The sequence below is a fragment of the Myotis davidii genome, unplaced genomic scaffold, assembly GCF_000327345.1.
Source record: "Myotis davidii unplaced genomic scaffold, ASM32734v1 scaffold1330, whole genome shotgun sequence".
In the NCBI taxonomy this organism is placed as follows: Eukaryota; Metazoa; Chordata; class Mammalia; order Chiroptera; family Vespertilionidae; genus Myotis; species Myotis davidii.
The window spans coordinates 2645706-2662222 of NW_006283826.1; the positions used below are offsets into that span (position 1 = coordinate 2645706).

The 16517-nt window shown below is 41.6% G+C and overlaps 1 protein-coding gene across 1 annotated transcript in view; it reads left to right on the top strand.

Moving 5' to 3' along the window:
- Positions 1–13899, top strand: part of SUDS3 (SDS3 homolog, SIN3A corepressor complex component) — a 67617-nt gene extending 53718 nt beyond the window's left edge. The window contains exons 12-15 of the mRNA XM_006754148.2: positions 278–383; positions 7638–7722; positions 10416–11533; positions 11618–13899. Of these exons, the coding sequence (XP_006754211.1) occupies positions 278–383; positions 7638–7722; positions 10416–10514 (290 nt within the window). The 3' untranslated portion in view covers positions 10515–11533; positions 11618–13899. The remainder of the gene's footprint in view (positions 1–277; positions 384–7637; positions 7723–10415; positions 11534–11617) is intronic.
- The last annotated feature ends 2618 nt before the right edge of the window (positions 13900–16517 follow it).

A 16517-nucleotide genomic window follows, 5' to 3' on the forward strand; every position in this document is an offset into this window, starting at 1 on the left:
GTGACCTTGGGCAAATCCCTTAGCCTGCCTGAGCCTCAGGTTTCTCCTCTGTTCAGTGGGGTTAATCTTCTCCTTGCTTACCTCACAGGTTTGCTTTGAGGATCATAAGATGTACTATACAAGAATTTTATTGGATTCCCATTTATTACAACTGTAAGGACTTGATGATTATGATTATTAGTACCTTTTAATAGCATTTCAATTAAAGCATGTTAGCTGGCGGACTCACATGTTTGTTACATGCTTAGTCATTGAAATATTTTTTTGGTTCCTCCAGCATCCCCCTCTTCTCCCGAACACTTGCCTGCCACACCAGCTGAGTCTCCAGCCCAGAGATTTGAAGCTCGGATAGAAGATGGCAAATTGTACTATGATAAAAGATGGTAGGTATGTTGTGGAAAAACACAGATTACTCATAAGAATCTCAGAAGAACCATTTGGAAAGAGAGCTGGACCTATCTACAGTTGTTGTTTTAGAGCATGGCTGCTGCTTAACTTACATAGTACTGAAAGTGGAATAACATTTAAACGTGTATCAGGAGTCATTTGGATGATGCTACTTGTTAGATCTTTGAAGGCTGTGTTTTTCCAGAACGTGGTGTTCTGATGGTGGCCCTCCTTTCCCTCTCCATGCTGCTGCTAGTATACTAGAATTTGCAGCCTTACATCTTCTGTGATGTCCCTGTAGCCTGGGTTTATGCTGATGGACACTGTGAATTTCTAAGATGTTAGCAGAGATTATTAATTTGGTGAGGGACCCTTTCGCCTGTGTTATCCTGCTGCATGAGTGTTCTAGGAAACATTCTTGGGGGAATTGAAGATTGGTGGAAACCTTCACACCACCAGTATTTCCACTGGGAATAAGAAGGCAAAATAATATGAAAGAACCTCAAAAGTTTATACATTTACTCATTCAGCAAACATTTACTGTCTTCTCTATAACTAGGCATTCTGCTAGATATTAAGTCACCCTGGATTCTGCCACCTTTTCACAGCTCTTTAATTCTGATATATTCCTTTATTCATTGTCCATATGTGGCATACTGTTAACTCAGTTTATTAAGTCATTAGAGGCCCAGTGAATGAAATTCATGCACTTGGGGGAGGGGAGGGGCCCTCAGCCCAGCCTGCACCCACTTCAAGTCCAGGAGCCCTTGGGGGATGTCTAACTGATGGCTTAGGCCTGCTCCTAAGCTGGCAGTTGGACATCCTTAGTGCTGCCGCGGAGGTGGGAGAGGTTTCCACCACCACCAGTGCGCTCGCCAGCTGTGAGCTCAGCTTCTGGCTGAATGGGGGCAGCTCCTGTGTTGAGCATTTGCCCTCTGGTGGTCAGTGAGTGTCATAGTGACCAGTTGTTCTGCTCTTTGGTCGATTTGCATTTAGCCTTTTATTATATAGCATGGTAGACACATACTTGCATTCTTCTGCCTTTCTACTTGGTTATATGCAGGATATTTTCCTGGGTTATTGCATGCTCTATTTATAATGTGTATATAATCACCTTTTGAGATTCAATATATTTATTTAATGGAAGGTTCCAAAATTTGAGTAATGGCTTCTTAGAATTTTTTTAGCTTTCTTAAAGAAAAAACCCCAACATTGTGTTACCTTAATAATATTGTACTCCCTAACTTGGCAGAAATGCTTAGTGATCTGGTCATGCTTAAAATAAATAAGTTCCACTTATTAGTTATAGTGGGTTAATTACCCAGTGGATGTTGAGGGCTAGCTCTATCTGTAAGCTTGATCTTAGTGTCTCCTGCCCTTCTCATTTGGCAATTTTTTTGCAATCTTGTATCTTCTTAATATTGCTTACCAGAACATACCACCACTAGGTGGCAGGCCCTAACAGCTTAATACACTGGAGGCAAAATACGATGAAAAATGTTTCAAATAATGAAAACCAAAACCAAATAACCTTTAAAGGTCTAGCCCACACATAAGAAACATCTTCAAAAATGATGAGGTTTATCACTAGCATTTTTATGCATCTGTGAGTCCTAAAGCCATGTGATCTTTCAAATAATGTTCATTTTGTAATTGTGTTGCTTCAGATCTTCCTCTTTCTAAGGCTTACTCCTTCTACTTTATCAGACAAGTCTTAAGGGTAAAAATGCTGTAAAATAAAATTCTCGTTTTTATAAAGAAAGGACCTACAGTGACTGGTTTTTCGTGATGTAAAGAGTAGTCAGGTTTGCTGTGTTAGACCTCGTAAGCATTTTGAGGGAATTTCAGTCTTTCTCACAGTGGCTCCAGAAAATTTTAAAATAAACTCTGGGAGCATCTTACTTTTTCCGTGAATTTAAAGCTGCTTTTATTCTCCTGTTACATACTGAGACTGTTGTGTTCTTTTGAATTCTGTGTGCTTCTCTTATTTGGCCTTGGCAGTCCCTCCCTTCTGTATTCGGAAGGTGTTCATGGGAGTCCTGGCCACCACGTGTACCAGTACAGAACCGGCTTCTCATGTCTCACGGGCTCTGCTGTTTGCCTTTTGTGTCCCTGTCAGTTGGAGGCTGCCATTTTTCTTTCTTTGTTCAGCATCATGGCCTGTAGCTGAGAGGTCAACTGAATCACTTTATGTTCTTTCCAATGGTGTGGAGTATTTTGGCGAAAGTACTTCTGGCAAAACATGTTTCATTGAGTTTTAAATGACTTCAGCAAAATGAGTGTGATTCGGGCTTCCCATCTTGGCAAGAACACTTATCAAGCTACATTTCGTTTTGAAAGATAAGCATCTTCCCTTTGCCTTGGTCTTATACATACTGCGATTAAGGCATTTTATATCCTGCTGTAAGTTTTCCTCACATTTTGATTTGGACTAATGACCCTTCTTAGGAAGTACTGTGAAAGTAGCTGATACTTTAAAATAACTAACTGCTGGTGCTGGCAGACTGTTGATTCTCTCCTCACATTAAATCTGGGGCTGCTAATGTGAATAAGAAATGAAGTCACCCACTCGCTTGAGTGGATTTAACCCTCCAGCTTTCAGCTGACACAAAACTCTGTTACAACAGTGAATATTTCCAACTAGAATTAGGGCTCTTGGAGGTACTGTAGCTATGACATGGTCTTTTCTTTTGAAGTGAAACTTTAATGTGAGGATTCCCAGTAGGATACAAAATTAAATTCTACCTCCTCCGTGCCCCACTTTTTGACCCACCTTCTAAAGAAATTGCTTTCTTCCATAATAGTAGTGGTGATTCTAGTTCATTGGGTTTAGCAGTTGTGGCAAAGCGTTAAGAGCTTAATTGTAGGGATTCCCAGGTCAGAATTTCCATTAGTAATAAAGTTAGCTTGACATTTGGGGCTTGTCCTCTGAGGCTATTTAAGGTATTTTTTTCAGCAGAGATGAGCTGTAGCTTGTAAAATGGGCTAATTGGCAAAAAACTGATAATGTACATTTTTACTAATGTAGCTCGATTGATGTTGCTTTTGAACATTTTTTATGTCTAAGTATATTTTGAATTTCTTTTTATTAGTCTTTAGAAATTGGAAAGTAAATTTGTGTTTTAAGGTTGTCAGGTACTTTTGGTTTCATTTTAAAAATACCCTTCCCCCTGCATGAGCACTTTTTTTCCACCCCCATAGAATTCAAATGTTTTAATAGATTTGATATCCAGGGATAATGGTTCCCCAAGGCCATTATAATGTGGCACATAAGTATCTCCTGGAGGTCCCAGAAACTCTGCTTCAGGGAATCAGTTGGATTTGAAGTGGGCTGGCCAGTTCTCCAGGAGCAAATAGTGACCAGTGATGGACATTTAAGCCACCACTATGTATTTGGTGATTCCAGAACAGGCACACTGGGGAGGTGGCCAGATACTTAACTCCCAGACCACATCTCAGGGCTAAAAGGCTGGATTGCATTGTGTACTCCTAATGTTCACTTTTAAGCCAGTCAGGTGTGTTGGGGTTTGGCCTCTGAGCACATCTCAGGAGAATCGTTTGAATAGTCTCCCAGAGTTAACGTGTCTTTAACAGATATTAGGATAAAATTTGTGACATTAAATTTTCTTTTTACCCCATCTTTTTTATTTGGGTATTGTCCAGTACCATGACTTAAGAAAATAATACTTACTTTTTTTTTGTTTCTCATTGCCTTTGATCATTTTTATTCAAAATTAGCTGTCCAAAGTGATTTGACCGCTATGGAATAAACAAATGTAAGTTTATGCCACAGGCTTCTTTTCTTCTGTGGTGGGTTTCTTTTCTGCCGGCTTCTTCTCAGCTGCTGGCTTCTTGGGAGCTGCAGCCTTTTTCCCCACCAAAGGCGGATTCTGCTTCTTGATGCCAGCAGCCTTCTTTCCTTTCCTCCCGACCACAGGCTTCTTGCCTGGAACCCCCTTCTCATCTGATTTGGCTTCTAGTGCTGCTGCTGCTCTATCCACCCGGAGCTTGTGGTTCTTGGCCTGGTGAAGAATGGTGTTCCGGCGCATGGTGTTTGCATATGGGTTTAGCTTCAACATGATTCTCAGGTTTTTCAGTGGATTCTTCTTCAGGACTCGGCGGTGAATCTTCTTGCGTGGTGCTCGGAGGGCTCTTTGGATCTCTGGGCTTTTCAAGATTCTGCTCAGGTCCGTACTGAGCATCTTGTGCATGGGAAGGCTGAAAGAAAAACCAAGGTGTTGAAAATAGATGCCCAATCTTATTTCTCATGTGATTAACATGAACCTCAACAGAAGATCAAGTTTTAACCATTTAAAAGCTCTCCAGAATTCAACTGAAATTTCCAACTACACTACCACTTCTGAGAGTATCTTACCATTTCAGTATATTACATCTGTATCTAAAGGGAAATAGCAACAAAGCATCCATTATTTAGAAAACAAGAAAACCAATTATGAATGTAAATATCCATAATATAAAAATTTATGTTCAGTTTATAAACGTAAGAACACTCACTTGTAATTACTCTTGAGGGAGGCAGCTCTACGCCAAGTGCCATACAGCTCATCTAACTTGCTGAAGAGTTCCACCCCTGGGGACTCTGGGAATGCGAGCCACAGCTCTGCCAGTACCCCAAGACTCGGCACTGGTTTGATGACCTGCCAAAATTCACTGAGCATAGGGCTGTCTATTGTTTTTGCGCAAGTTGGTGTGAACAAAATTCACAATATCTGGTCGAATGGGAGCCTTGAAGACAGCAGGCAAAGTGACATTTTTGCCAGATGTTTCCCCCTTTTCAGAGTACACAGATATCAGTGGACGAGCACACGCCATGGCGGGGAGAGGAGAAGGCCACATTCCTCTCTACCCTGCGGCTCCCACAGGAAAAGAATACTTACTTTTTAATATAAGTAATACCTGTTTATTTTTGAAAAAAAGAAAACTGCAATAAAAGGAATACTATTCTTAGTTTAAATTTTATGTTTTATAAAATTTTAATATATAAATTAACCAGTTTTTTCTGAGTGTCTGATACACGAGTAATATGCATATGTTTTGTTACAAACACAGGAACATATGGACATAGTTATTTTCCTCTATTTAGCAGTATATTGAGCATGTTTCCGCACTAGTAATACACTTCTGCACCACATCCATGACCTTGCTTTATTAAAGTATTTAGAAAGTAGTATCAGAATGACTTGAGGCTAGGTCCTATTATCTTGTGTTTTTAACTCTAATAAATCACAGTCCCTATAGAATAACTGTGAATGTTCTCCCCTCTATATTTTTATTCTAACCATTTATACAGGGCAGTTGGATTAGATGGGGGAGGGAAACTTGAGTGCTTCCTCATGTACTGTGCAAGTCAAACCTTGCAATATTAGGTATTCAGCATAATGAAGGTCCCTAACCCAGTTTACCAATTAATCTCTGGCCAAAAGCCACTTTGAAGCTGGATCTAAACCACTCTTGCTGTTCTAATTGCATTTATGATTCAATTTCTTTTAATAGTGTTTTCAGGAAGTTGATTCTCTTGGAAACCTGAGTTTTCAGCTCCTAAGTAGCAGGTTAAAGAGTGCTTAGAGCCTAGATTGGAATAAGCTGATTGTGGGAGTGAAGTACATCCTTTACTGTAATGTCTTGGCAGTAGATTACTTGATTATACCAGCAAAATAGTCTGCTTCTCTTATGGAAATAATGATAAGAGGCAGTGCTTTGTCGGGAGATGCATTTTGGTTTTGGTGGAACTTACTTGAGTTAGTGGGTCTGTTAAGCCATATCTGTGTGGCCAGGATGAACCAGCCGTGATGTTCCTGACTGAACAGGGACTGGCGCAGGCCAGGGCTGCCAGTAGCAGTTTAGTTGCTTCCGTAATCCAGCAGCTGCTCCTTCATCCTGTGGCAGCTGCTATTATCCCACTGGGCTTTTTCCCTGGCTTCCTCATTTTCACCCTCGGCCTTCTCCCTGAAGTTGTAGAAGTCGAAGGTGGTCCTTCACTATAGGCCAGGGGAATAGATATAGAGGCTGAAAGGGGAGTGTCTGTCATGTCTACTACATTCAAAGCAACTGTCCTGACTGACTGGCCATGTTAGATACTCTGGTGCACATCACCTAGTGGCTGCTGGTCAGTTGGGATTACTTAATCTCCTTTGCTGCCATTGCATTTGAAGTTCCATGGCAGCAGGGACCTTGTTGCCTTGTTCACTCTCTGCCTCCAGTCTCCAACATAGAGTCCACAGTGAGTGAGTCATGAGTGTTTGTTGAATGAGTGACCAAAGTAAAGGCTGAATTTGGCCTTCCTTCTTGTTGATGATTTATTTGGACAAATACAAAATAACAGACCAGTTTTTCAAGCCCTTCTATTGTTTTAGCTACCCAGCCTTTAATGTTTTGGGTGAAACCAAGTTTTACTTGAAAAATTATAATTTACTTTTTGAACAAGGTCATACAGTCCAAATAAAAAAGTAAATACAGCTTGGTGTGGGGCATAGCTCAGTGGTTGAGTGTTGACCTATAAAACAAGTCACGGTTTGATTCCTGGTCAGGGCACATGCCCAGTGTGGGGCATGCAGGAGGCAACAGATCAATGATTCTCATCTTTAATGTTTCTATCTCTCCCTCTCCCTTCCTCTTTGAAATAAATAAAAAAAAATATTAAAAAACAAAAACAAATATAGAGTTAATTTCCTAGCCCTTTTCTTGCCCTCCCCTTCCCTGACTGCAAAGGGACCAAGGAATATAAGTTAAATTTAGAAGATTAGGAGGTCATCATCTAATCTAACCCAAGGATAAAAACCTTTAAATTATATCTGAAATCCAGACTCTTCCTCATATATCAATTAAGTCTCCTTTAATTACATTTTTTATTCTGGTGATATTTCCTTCCTTTCTTTCTAAAAATATCTGTGCCTTTAACAGTACTGTATTTTATACCTAAATTTTTCAAGTGGGTAGATCTTAAAAAAATAATAATCATAATAAAGAGGACAGGAGGAAACTTTGGGAGGTGATATATACATGGGTGGGCAAATGCAGGTTAATAGTAATAAATAGTAATGCAAAATAAACCGAGTTTCGCTTACAACTGTAAACTGACTTTTGTCCACACCTGTATGTCTGTGGCCTTGATGGTGATATGATTTCATGCGTGTATACTTATCCCCAAACTCATAAGTGTGTACAGCTCTTTATATTTCATACTTCAATGAAGTGGTTAAAGGAATAAACTTGTGTCCTGTTTTTGGCAGGTACCACAAGAGCCAAGCCATCTATCTGGAGTCAAAGGACAACCAGAAACTGAGCTGTGTGATCAGCTCTGTCGGAGCCAATGAGGTAGGGACCAAACTCCCCCACCCGTTAGGAAAGCAAAAGGTGACAACCTGCAGTGGGAGGGCCACAGGAAGTGCAGTGGAATCATGGGTTGTATGAGGGTTATAGTCTAAATTCAGTGCTTTCAGGCAGAAACCGCACATAGGCAGAATCACCTTTGAAGGTTCCTTACTTTGCTTGACTGCAGTATATGCGGATAGTGTATTCCTTGTGGCATCTGTGCACTACCTGTGCAGTAATTGAGTTGGGAACCACTAGTTAGACAACAGGAATGAACAAAAGGCAAGTCTGTGTGATTTCTGTGCTTTCAAACCCTGCTGCTTTTTTAAGGTAACCATCCACTGAGAATGGAACCTGCCTGTGGAGCATACTCCATCTTTGTCTGTTCTTTCTCTAGAACATTTATGTGTACTGATAGATTTGTTTCGTGCTGTGAGGTTGTATCGAGACATCTGGCACAGGATCTGGCACACAGTAAGTGCTCAATAAATGGGTGCTGGTCTGATCTGACCCACACACTACTCCTTGCCTGCTGTTATTCCAATCTGACATGTCCTGTTGTGCCTCTGAACAATGAGCTTCCAGGCTTGTGCCATTAGGTGTTGGTCTCCCCCCGTCACTGCTGTAGGATGGGGACTGGTTGTAAAGTTATCTCAGAGGCTTATGCTCAAGAATGATATGTCTGGCCTGTGAGTTCTCCAAATGGCCCTTCATTAGGAGGATGTCAGCAATGTGTAACCTGTATTGTTAGTAGTTAAAAAAAGTTTTAAACTTTAATAGCTGATTGGCTCCATCTTTTATCAGTCCGAGGATGTCTGCAGCAAAATTGATTTTTATGTGTCTACCCTCTAACTTATTTGTGCCAGTGCACAGCAAATCTAACGAAACTGGATTATGAAATAACTTAAGCCTCTTCTATTCTCCCAGCTTCCTGAATTGAAAATGCCCTTAAATGTGACTAGTTTGCACAATGATTGTTTACTTAGAAGTTAGGGAGAGCCTTTCAGATAAATGAATGTCATTCTTCTCTGGGCTCAGGATCTGTGTTTCACTTCAAGCCAACTCAAAACCAGAACAGGCGATCTACTAGACAGCATCTGCTGCTCGGCAAGTGTTGTCATTTCGCAGCGGAGTTTAGCGCATGGCCGTGCGCTCTGCTGTACCTAGCGTGTGGGCTCCTAGAACCTAAACCTAACTTCAGATGTAGTGCACTGTTCTCTCTGACTCTTCAAGATTTTTCAGGAAAATAGAAATGCAAGTTAGATGTTTCTGTCTTTGTGTTGAAGATTGTCACCCTTTGACATAATAGAGTGTCAATGAGGTCTGACAAGGAAACAGTGACATTGAGACATATCTCCTGCAGGGGAGACGCCTCAGTGCATCAGAGGCACGCAACTCTGGGAACAGGAAAATATTTCTCACTTCTTGGAAGTATTCCAGCTCATGTTACGGTCACATCCTAAGTGGCAGTGGAGCTACTTGGCCTTTGCATAACTTTACTTTATACAGATTTGGTGGGCACATCTAAACATGCTGGTGACTTCCCAGTTCAGCCCTCCTTGGGGTCAGTTTTTAGTTGAAAATGGTTCCTTAGAGATTCAGCTTCATGCGAGGCTTTTAACTTTAAAGTTCAACACACTGGTTTAAAAATAAAGTCTGTTGCTAAATAATCACAGTAAAGAAACTGAGAGGAAACTGAGAATAAACTTTTTAAAATCTGAAAACTAAGCAGGGGAGGAAGAAGATATATCCGTAAACTTGTTCTTGTATATATGTGATGCAGATTAAAAAAAAGTTTAATGCTTTTGGCTCCATCTAATTGTATGTTGATTAAACACAGGAGAGAATGATGAAAAGAGTCAGGGGTGGGTTAGTGGAGAAGAGCAAGGGCTTTGATGTCAGATGCCAGGGTTCACATAGGACACATGACTTAGCCTTGCTGTTCTGTAAAAAGGGCGCGATGCTAGTACTTACTTCATTGCAGGGGGTTGGGGGGAGGTTCTGAGGCGGAGGAGGCTCAACTTGACCAGCAGTGTCTGGCCCACAGTAGCCCCTTGATCAGGTGTGCCAGCTCTCCTGTCCTTATTGAGTGCACTTGTCAGCTCGGGCAGTGCCCTGCTGCAGGGTTCATTCTCAGTTCTACAGAAGAATGTGCCTGCCTGTGAAACGCAAAACCTGCTATTTCCTCTGTGGGAAAATGATATGGTCTGGAGGGAAGGACTGTCAAAATATTTCCTAATTTGATTGAAAGTGTATATTGATGAATCTATCTTGAATGTTGATTAACTCTGTAATCAAACCAAATCAAAAAGAGCCCTTAAGATCAAAGCCAAATGGAACACCGTATCATTGTGTTTTCCATTTTCTTTCTTTTTTAAAAAAAATAAATATATTTTTATTGATTTCAGCGGATCCTTCAGTCCACAGGCTGATGCTGGGCCCACTGAGTATAGGGCTCCATTTTCTTAAAGGTGTAAGAGAGATGGCTGGGAGAAATGAGTTCAAGGTTGATGTCTACTGTCTACACTGGAGGTGTTCCTTTAGGAGGGCCAAAGGTCAAGGAGGTGCTTTTGAAGTCCTTGCAAATTGACAGGAAGAGGTTGCCAGTTTTGTGCCCACACCTAATTTATGCAAATATTTTTGTGCTCTGGAAGATTCACTCCTCATTCTTAGCCTCTCTCTTTCCTTCTCTGCAGATCTGGGTGAGAAAGACCAGTGACAGCACCAAGATGAGGATTTACTTGGGCCAGCTTCAGCGTGGGCTCTTTGTGATCCGCCGGAGGTCAGCGGCTTGACTTTCTACAGTGCGCTACTTCCCTTGACCCTTTTTCTGAAGTGGTTTTTGGTTTTGTTTTGTTTTCTTCCTGATAGAAAGTTTTTAACTTGGGAATTGCTCCTTGACCTTGGACAATGGAGAACACTGTTGTGGATTCTGCAAGGCACTTTCGTGGCCAGTCGCTCCCATCTTTGTTTGATTCTTTACTGCCTCGACTCCTTCCAGTCATCCGTCGCCATAAGACGATTTTACTTTCAGGCGCATTGGGAATTTAACTTACTTATTTGTTTATTTTTTTGGCTTTGTGGTTTTTCCCCCACAAAGCTTCCTTTGAGTTTGAAGGGACTTTTTTTTTTAAATTGATTATCTTTAGGTCTTTCTACCATGAAGAGGAGCGGGAAGGGATACACTCAACAATGGATTTTCATGTTTTGAATCTGATTAGTGGATCATGTACCTACTGCCCTTGTCGAGCCTAAGTCAGTGTTTCCCCAGAAGCTTGGGGCAGAGGTCCTAGCAGAAGAAGATTAATTCTGCTGGCTCTCAGCCTTCTCAGAGAAATAAATGCCTTGTGGAACATCTGGCGTATGCCATCCACTCCACTGGCTGAACGACAGAAAAATTTGCCTGAGGGACTATGTGCACTGAAGTAATTGGGTCCGGGGGGGAGGGGGCATTTCATATTCATAATGTGCTGAAGATACCATATTTTAAATGTTATTTAATGCACAAGTGGTTTATTTACACACAGTTGTTCTAGCTTGAGCTGGAAACAAGAAGTGGTTATTTCAGATAGTTTCATTTGCAACTAATTTTCCCTGCTGCCGGTAGGTGAAGAGACCTGCCACAGGCTGATTATTGGGTTATGTATCGAAGTTTGTGAGGGAGATTGATGAGTGAGAGTCTGCAGTTATCCACAGACTCTCACTCATAATTCAAATTGCACTCTTGTCACTGATCCCATTATTGCACATTGGCCGTTCCAAACCCATGGAACCTTGCTGTCGGCACTCACAGCCTCCTGGAGTTCTGGCCCAGGTGGTCTGGCCCTGGAGTTCTGGCCCAGGAGGTCTGGCCCAGGAGTTCTGGCCCTGGAGTTCTGGCCCAGGAGGTCTGGCCCAGGTTGAGGACAGAAGGCTGTCGCTAAACCCACTCTTCCTAATGAATTCTGATGAAATAGCCTCCTCTTCACTCCTTGCACCCTTTCCTCATTCCTACAACGAGAGAAATGACTTGTTGGGTCATGGGGTTTTTTATATTCTAGTTGCCACCTTACGATGTTTACCAAGTTTTGGGGGTTAGAGCATGTGTTAGCATCTCTGTGGGAAATTAGTAGACTTGACATGTCCTAGGAAACCTTTGTACGTAGTTCCCTTGGTCTCAAGTGATTCCCTTTGTGTTGTCTCTCAATGTACACACCCCAACACAAGTCGCAAGTCATGGGGCTGTGATGAGAGGTAAATCCCCTCCAAAGTCCTGCCTTCAACAGAGACCATACCTTACTGACTTGGAGTAAAGATTTGTACAGATATATTTTTGTTTTAATTTATAATCTATTTTTTTCATTTTTTTATTCTGGTGATGGAGTCTCATTTAAAAACAGGATAAAGAGTGCTGTTCGTCAAAAGTTGCCTGGGCCTTTGGTGTTCGTTCTCTGCCCCCAGGACCTCCCATTATTAGAATGTTGACTAAAGTGAACCAAGTCCACAGTAAAGAGGGGCTTCACGTTTTGTTTCTTCTTGGCAGCCTTGGCTGTTTGGGGTTTCTCTCTCGCTTGAATTGTCATTGTGGTGTGTGTAACATCCTGTAATAGCAGGTACTGGTTGTCATCTAGTGCCCTGTGATGGAAATTTTTTAGATATATTTAGTATGTGTTGCCATCAAAGAGTTTTTTTGTTTTAATGATTGTATTAGCTTACCTTCCTAACAGTACACCAGAATTTGCTTTTTTTGGGAAAGGATTGTACTGATAACTGTTGGGGATTCAGCATTGAGGGGCAAGTTGCCTTTTCCCCTGCCTTGCCTGGTGGCACCTTTGTTATTTTGTGAAGTAACTATTTGAAGACCAGTATCTGGATGCTTTGGCCTTTTCTCTTCTATAAATTTGAGGGTGTTGAGGCCATGGGGAGGCATGGTCTTGGCCCCATCACTGCCTTTTGCCCCTCAGTGTTCTCACAACTCTTAAAATCATGATCTACTGAAAATGAAGGAAAATGTGATTTAGACGTGACATACAGCACAGTAAAGTATGTTCTTAATCCCAGAAGATTTATTAGTTTTTTACTTAGTTACTCCAGAGATGAAAAATCAGCATTTCAACCTCTCAGATGCCCCTGCAGTGACCTGGAGTGGAAGAGCTCATTCGTTAGGAGGTGGAGGAACTTTTGTGATGGGCAAAATGAATGAGAGGGGAACACAGACTTTGTGACTCCTATAATAAGAGGGGGCTGGCTTTTAGCCCAGCTGGCCATTCTTATTCTAAAAGTTTTGTCTCTCACTAGACCCAGGGTACAGATGAGTTCCCAAATTCAACTATTTTCTGTAAAGTGACTTTGATAAAGGTTGGTCCAGACACTTCTGATCAAGAACCTGTATGTGTGTGTTTCTGATGAAGAACTTGGATGTGTGTAATTCTGATCAAGAACCTGTTCATACATTTGTTCAGTTTTAGGCATCTGCCTCAAGTACACAGTGTTTGCTATCCACGTGTCCTAGTATTTATTTTACCTCCTTTTGGGGGTTTTGTATATTTCTCCAACTCCTTTTCTCCCTAAGCCAGTGTCCTCTTGAACAGTCTCCATATTTCGGTAGCCATACCAAAGCCAGGATATTTTCATTTGATTAGATGCCAGTATTTGTGGATGTCTAACTACCTAATGTAACTTAGTTTTTTAAAAAACTTCTAACTGGGGCCAGTGTACGATCCAGAGGCTGATCTGCAAATCAAGCTACTTTATACTTGTGTGGGGACCCTGTGCTCAGCATTGGGTGGCTTTTCTAAGAGAATTATGGGGGAGGGTTGGTTGCAGTTTTTTTAAATCTAACTTGACGGGTAGGAAATCCTATTTTTTACAATATTCTTTTGTTTTTCTATTAACATTTTCCTTTAGCCTTGAATTTTACTAATTTTCCTCCTGATTTAAAAATCTTGTTTCTAATCTGGGAATTTGAAATATTGGTACTTATTTAATGTTACACCAATTTTTCCAAAGAGTTCAAACCACTTTATTACCAGAACATGGTAAAAAAAATTTTTTTGCAGCCATTTCAAGCAGCTGGTGGGCTTTTTATAAAATAACACCATTACCTGGTACCATTATATGTTCTGAGAGGTGAATGTAAAAATGTAAAAAGTATAGGCTTTTTTTTTTTTAAATAACAATAAACTTTGAAAGAAAAAACCAGCATGTGGTCTGTGTTATATCCATTGACTTGATAAATGATTGAAATTGGGGAGAGGGGAGGGGTGAACTAGGCATTTGCTTGTTCTAAAGAGTAAGATAAGGAATGATGTCAACACTAACTCTCAGTGGTATAAAGAGCAGTCTAGGGGTGTTGACCCTTAAATGAAGTGTTATCTCTCCTTGTTGGAGAGGATAAAAATACCTGATTAAAAATTCAGTAAATAAAATTAACCTCAGATAGGTAACCTTGCATTCCCAATTACTATGTGCGAATGTGAAATTTGGACAGTGAAGAAGCCTGACAGGAAAAAAAAAACTGGATCATTTGAAATAATGTGTTGGAGGAGGGCTCTCTGATAGCTGGACCGCCAGAAAGATGAGTGAGTGCGTCCTAGGGCCAATTAAGCCCGAAACATCGCTGCAGGCAAAAATGATAAAATTGAAGCTGTCCTGCTTCAGGCACATCGTGAGAAGACAGAGTTCTTTGGAAGAGACAGTAATGCTGGTGAAAGTAGAAGGCAGCAGGAGAAGAGGAAAACGCAATGTGAGATGGACTGACTCCATAAAAGAAGCCCGGGTATGAGTCTGCAGGAGCTGAGCAGGGCTGTTGAGGATAGAACGTTGTGGCCATCACTCATTCATAGGGTCATCAGGAGTCTGGCCGACTCAGCGGCACGGAACACAGGAGGAACCTTGAGGTAAACTTGTGTGAAAGAGGAGGGTGTTGTTTTGATGGAACTCAAGAGCAGTATCTCCTCGTCTTACCAAAAACCATAGCATCTTATTTCTTACCTGTGGGGTAAGCTGATGAGGCTGCTTGCTGCCCCAGGTGACTGACCTGTTGTGCTTGTAACCCAGTTGTGGTACACCCATTGGGAAGGGCTGGTTTTACGCTTTGAATAATGGAGCGGGGCGGTCACTATTTAGAATCTTTCATTGTAACATAACGTTCATACAGAAGAGTGCACAGTCCTTAATTGTAGAAGTTGTTGAGTGTTTTCAAAGTGAACGCATCCTCGTAACCAGCATATAGATCAAGAAGTAGCATTATCATTTTCCTTTGGGCTATTTCTCCTTGTCAGGGTAACTGGCAGTCTGACTAGTTTTCTCTGTTCTAATCCCCTTAACCATCAAACTCTTGAGTGCTGGCTCCTTGAGCTGCTGGGTCCTTCCATAGCCCAAGTCGCTGGTTTAGGCTAGGGGATGTAAGAGCTGGCCACCAAGCTTGTGGCTAAATGGGGGAGGAAGAAACAGACTCAGGTCAATCCTCTCACCCTTGTGATGGTGATCAAGGCTAATGGGGCTCACCCTTGGCGTTAATGTGCCTTTTGTTGAGTACTTTGTATTTGTTGGATACTACTAAACCCTTCTTAGGAGGCATCTTCCCGATCTTAACAATAATCTGAAAAAAGTACTAATACTCCCAAACTTAAGGCTGACTTATTAAGATAATCAACCTAAGACTCAATTCTCCTATGAAACCCACAACTCAGTACTGTGCCTAGTCATCGTAAGTGCTCTGTGAATGTTAGTTGTCAAATAGTGTTAGTGCAAAATGATGTGCAAAGAAAGGTTAATAATAATAGTGTCTGCTCCTGGTGTTGTGTCCTTCATTTGCATTATCTCATTTAAACCTTATAACAACCCTGCAGACAGTGCACTGTTATCACCATTTTCAGAGAAGGCAATAGATTCTTAGTAATTTCTCCAAGTTAAACACTAAGCCGAGTCCAGAGCTTTCAGATTCTAAGCCAGATTCCCTAACCACTACCCTCTCTAGTTCCCAAACCCTTTATGTTAAAGCTAGAGGCCTGGTAGCACGAATTTGTGCATGGGTAGGGTCCCTAGGCCTGGCCAGTGATCAGGGCCGATCTTTGGGGCTACCGGCAGGGCAATCGGAGGGGCCCCCGCTGGCACCCGCCTTGGCTGGTCTGGGGCCTGTGGCCTGGGGGCAGTTCCTGCATTGAGTGTCTGCACCCTGGTGGTCAGTGAGCATCATAGTGACTGGTTCCACCGGTCATTCCACCGTTTGGTTGATTTGCATATTAGGCTTTTATTATATAGGATTGCATTCACCAGTTTCATCTTTTTCCTTTATTGCTTCCCTGGCAAATTTTTATCTGCTCTCACCTCCTATATACACACGCTCACAGAGCAAATTTTAGAGATAAAAACACTTATTCGCTAGGACCTTTTTTCCGACTGGATAACTGTGGGTTTCTCTCTTGGCGATAGAGTTGAATGAGCCACAGTTATTGGCCAGGAGGTTGCTTTCCTTTGAAAAGGCATGAGTCCAACAGTTCTAAAGAGGAAGGAACTGTTTAGAATATAAAGAGTAATTGGTTTTGATGAAGCCTACTTTATCTAATAAGCAACAAGAGAGTTTCTGGAGAAAACGTATCTGTAATTTTCCAGATCACTTCTCTCTTATCGTCTATAAAGGAGAGGCAAGAGCCATTGGACTGGTTTCTAAAATGTAGCTGGAGAGTCAGACATCCTATTTCTTGCTGCTCTTTGGACGTTGGTGGACCTTTTCATGTCGTGTCCTACACTGTGACAGGTTACTGAAAAGAACACACCAATAATGTGTCACCTGCTTTAAACTGCCTGCTCAGCTC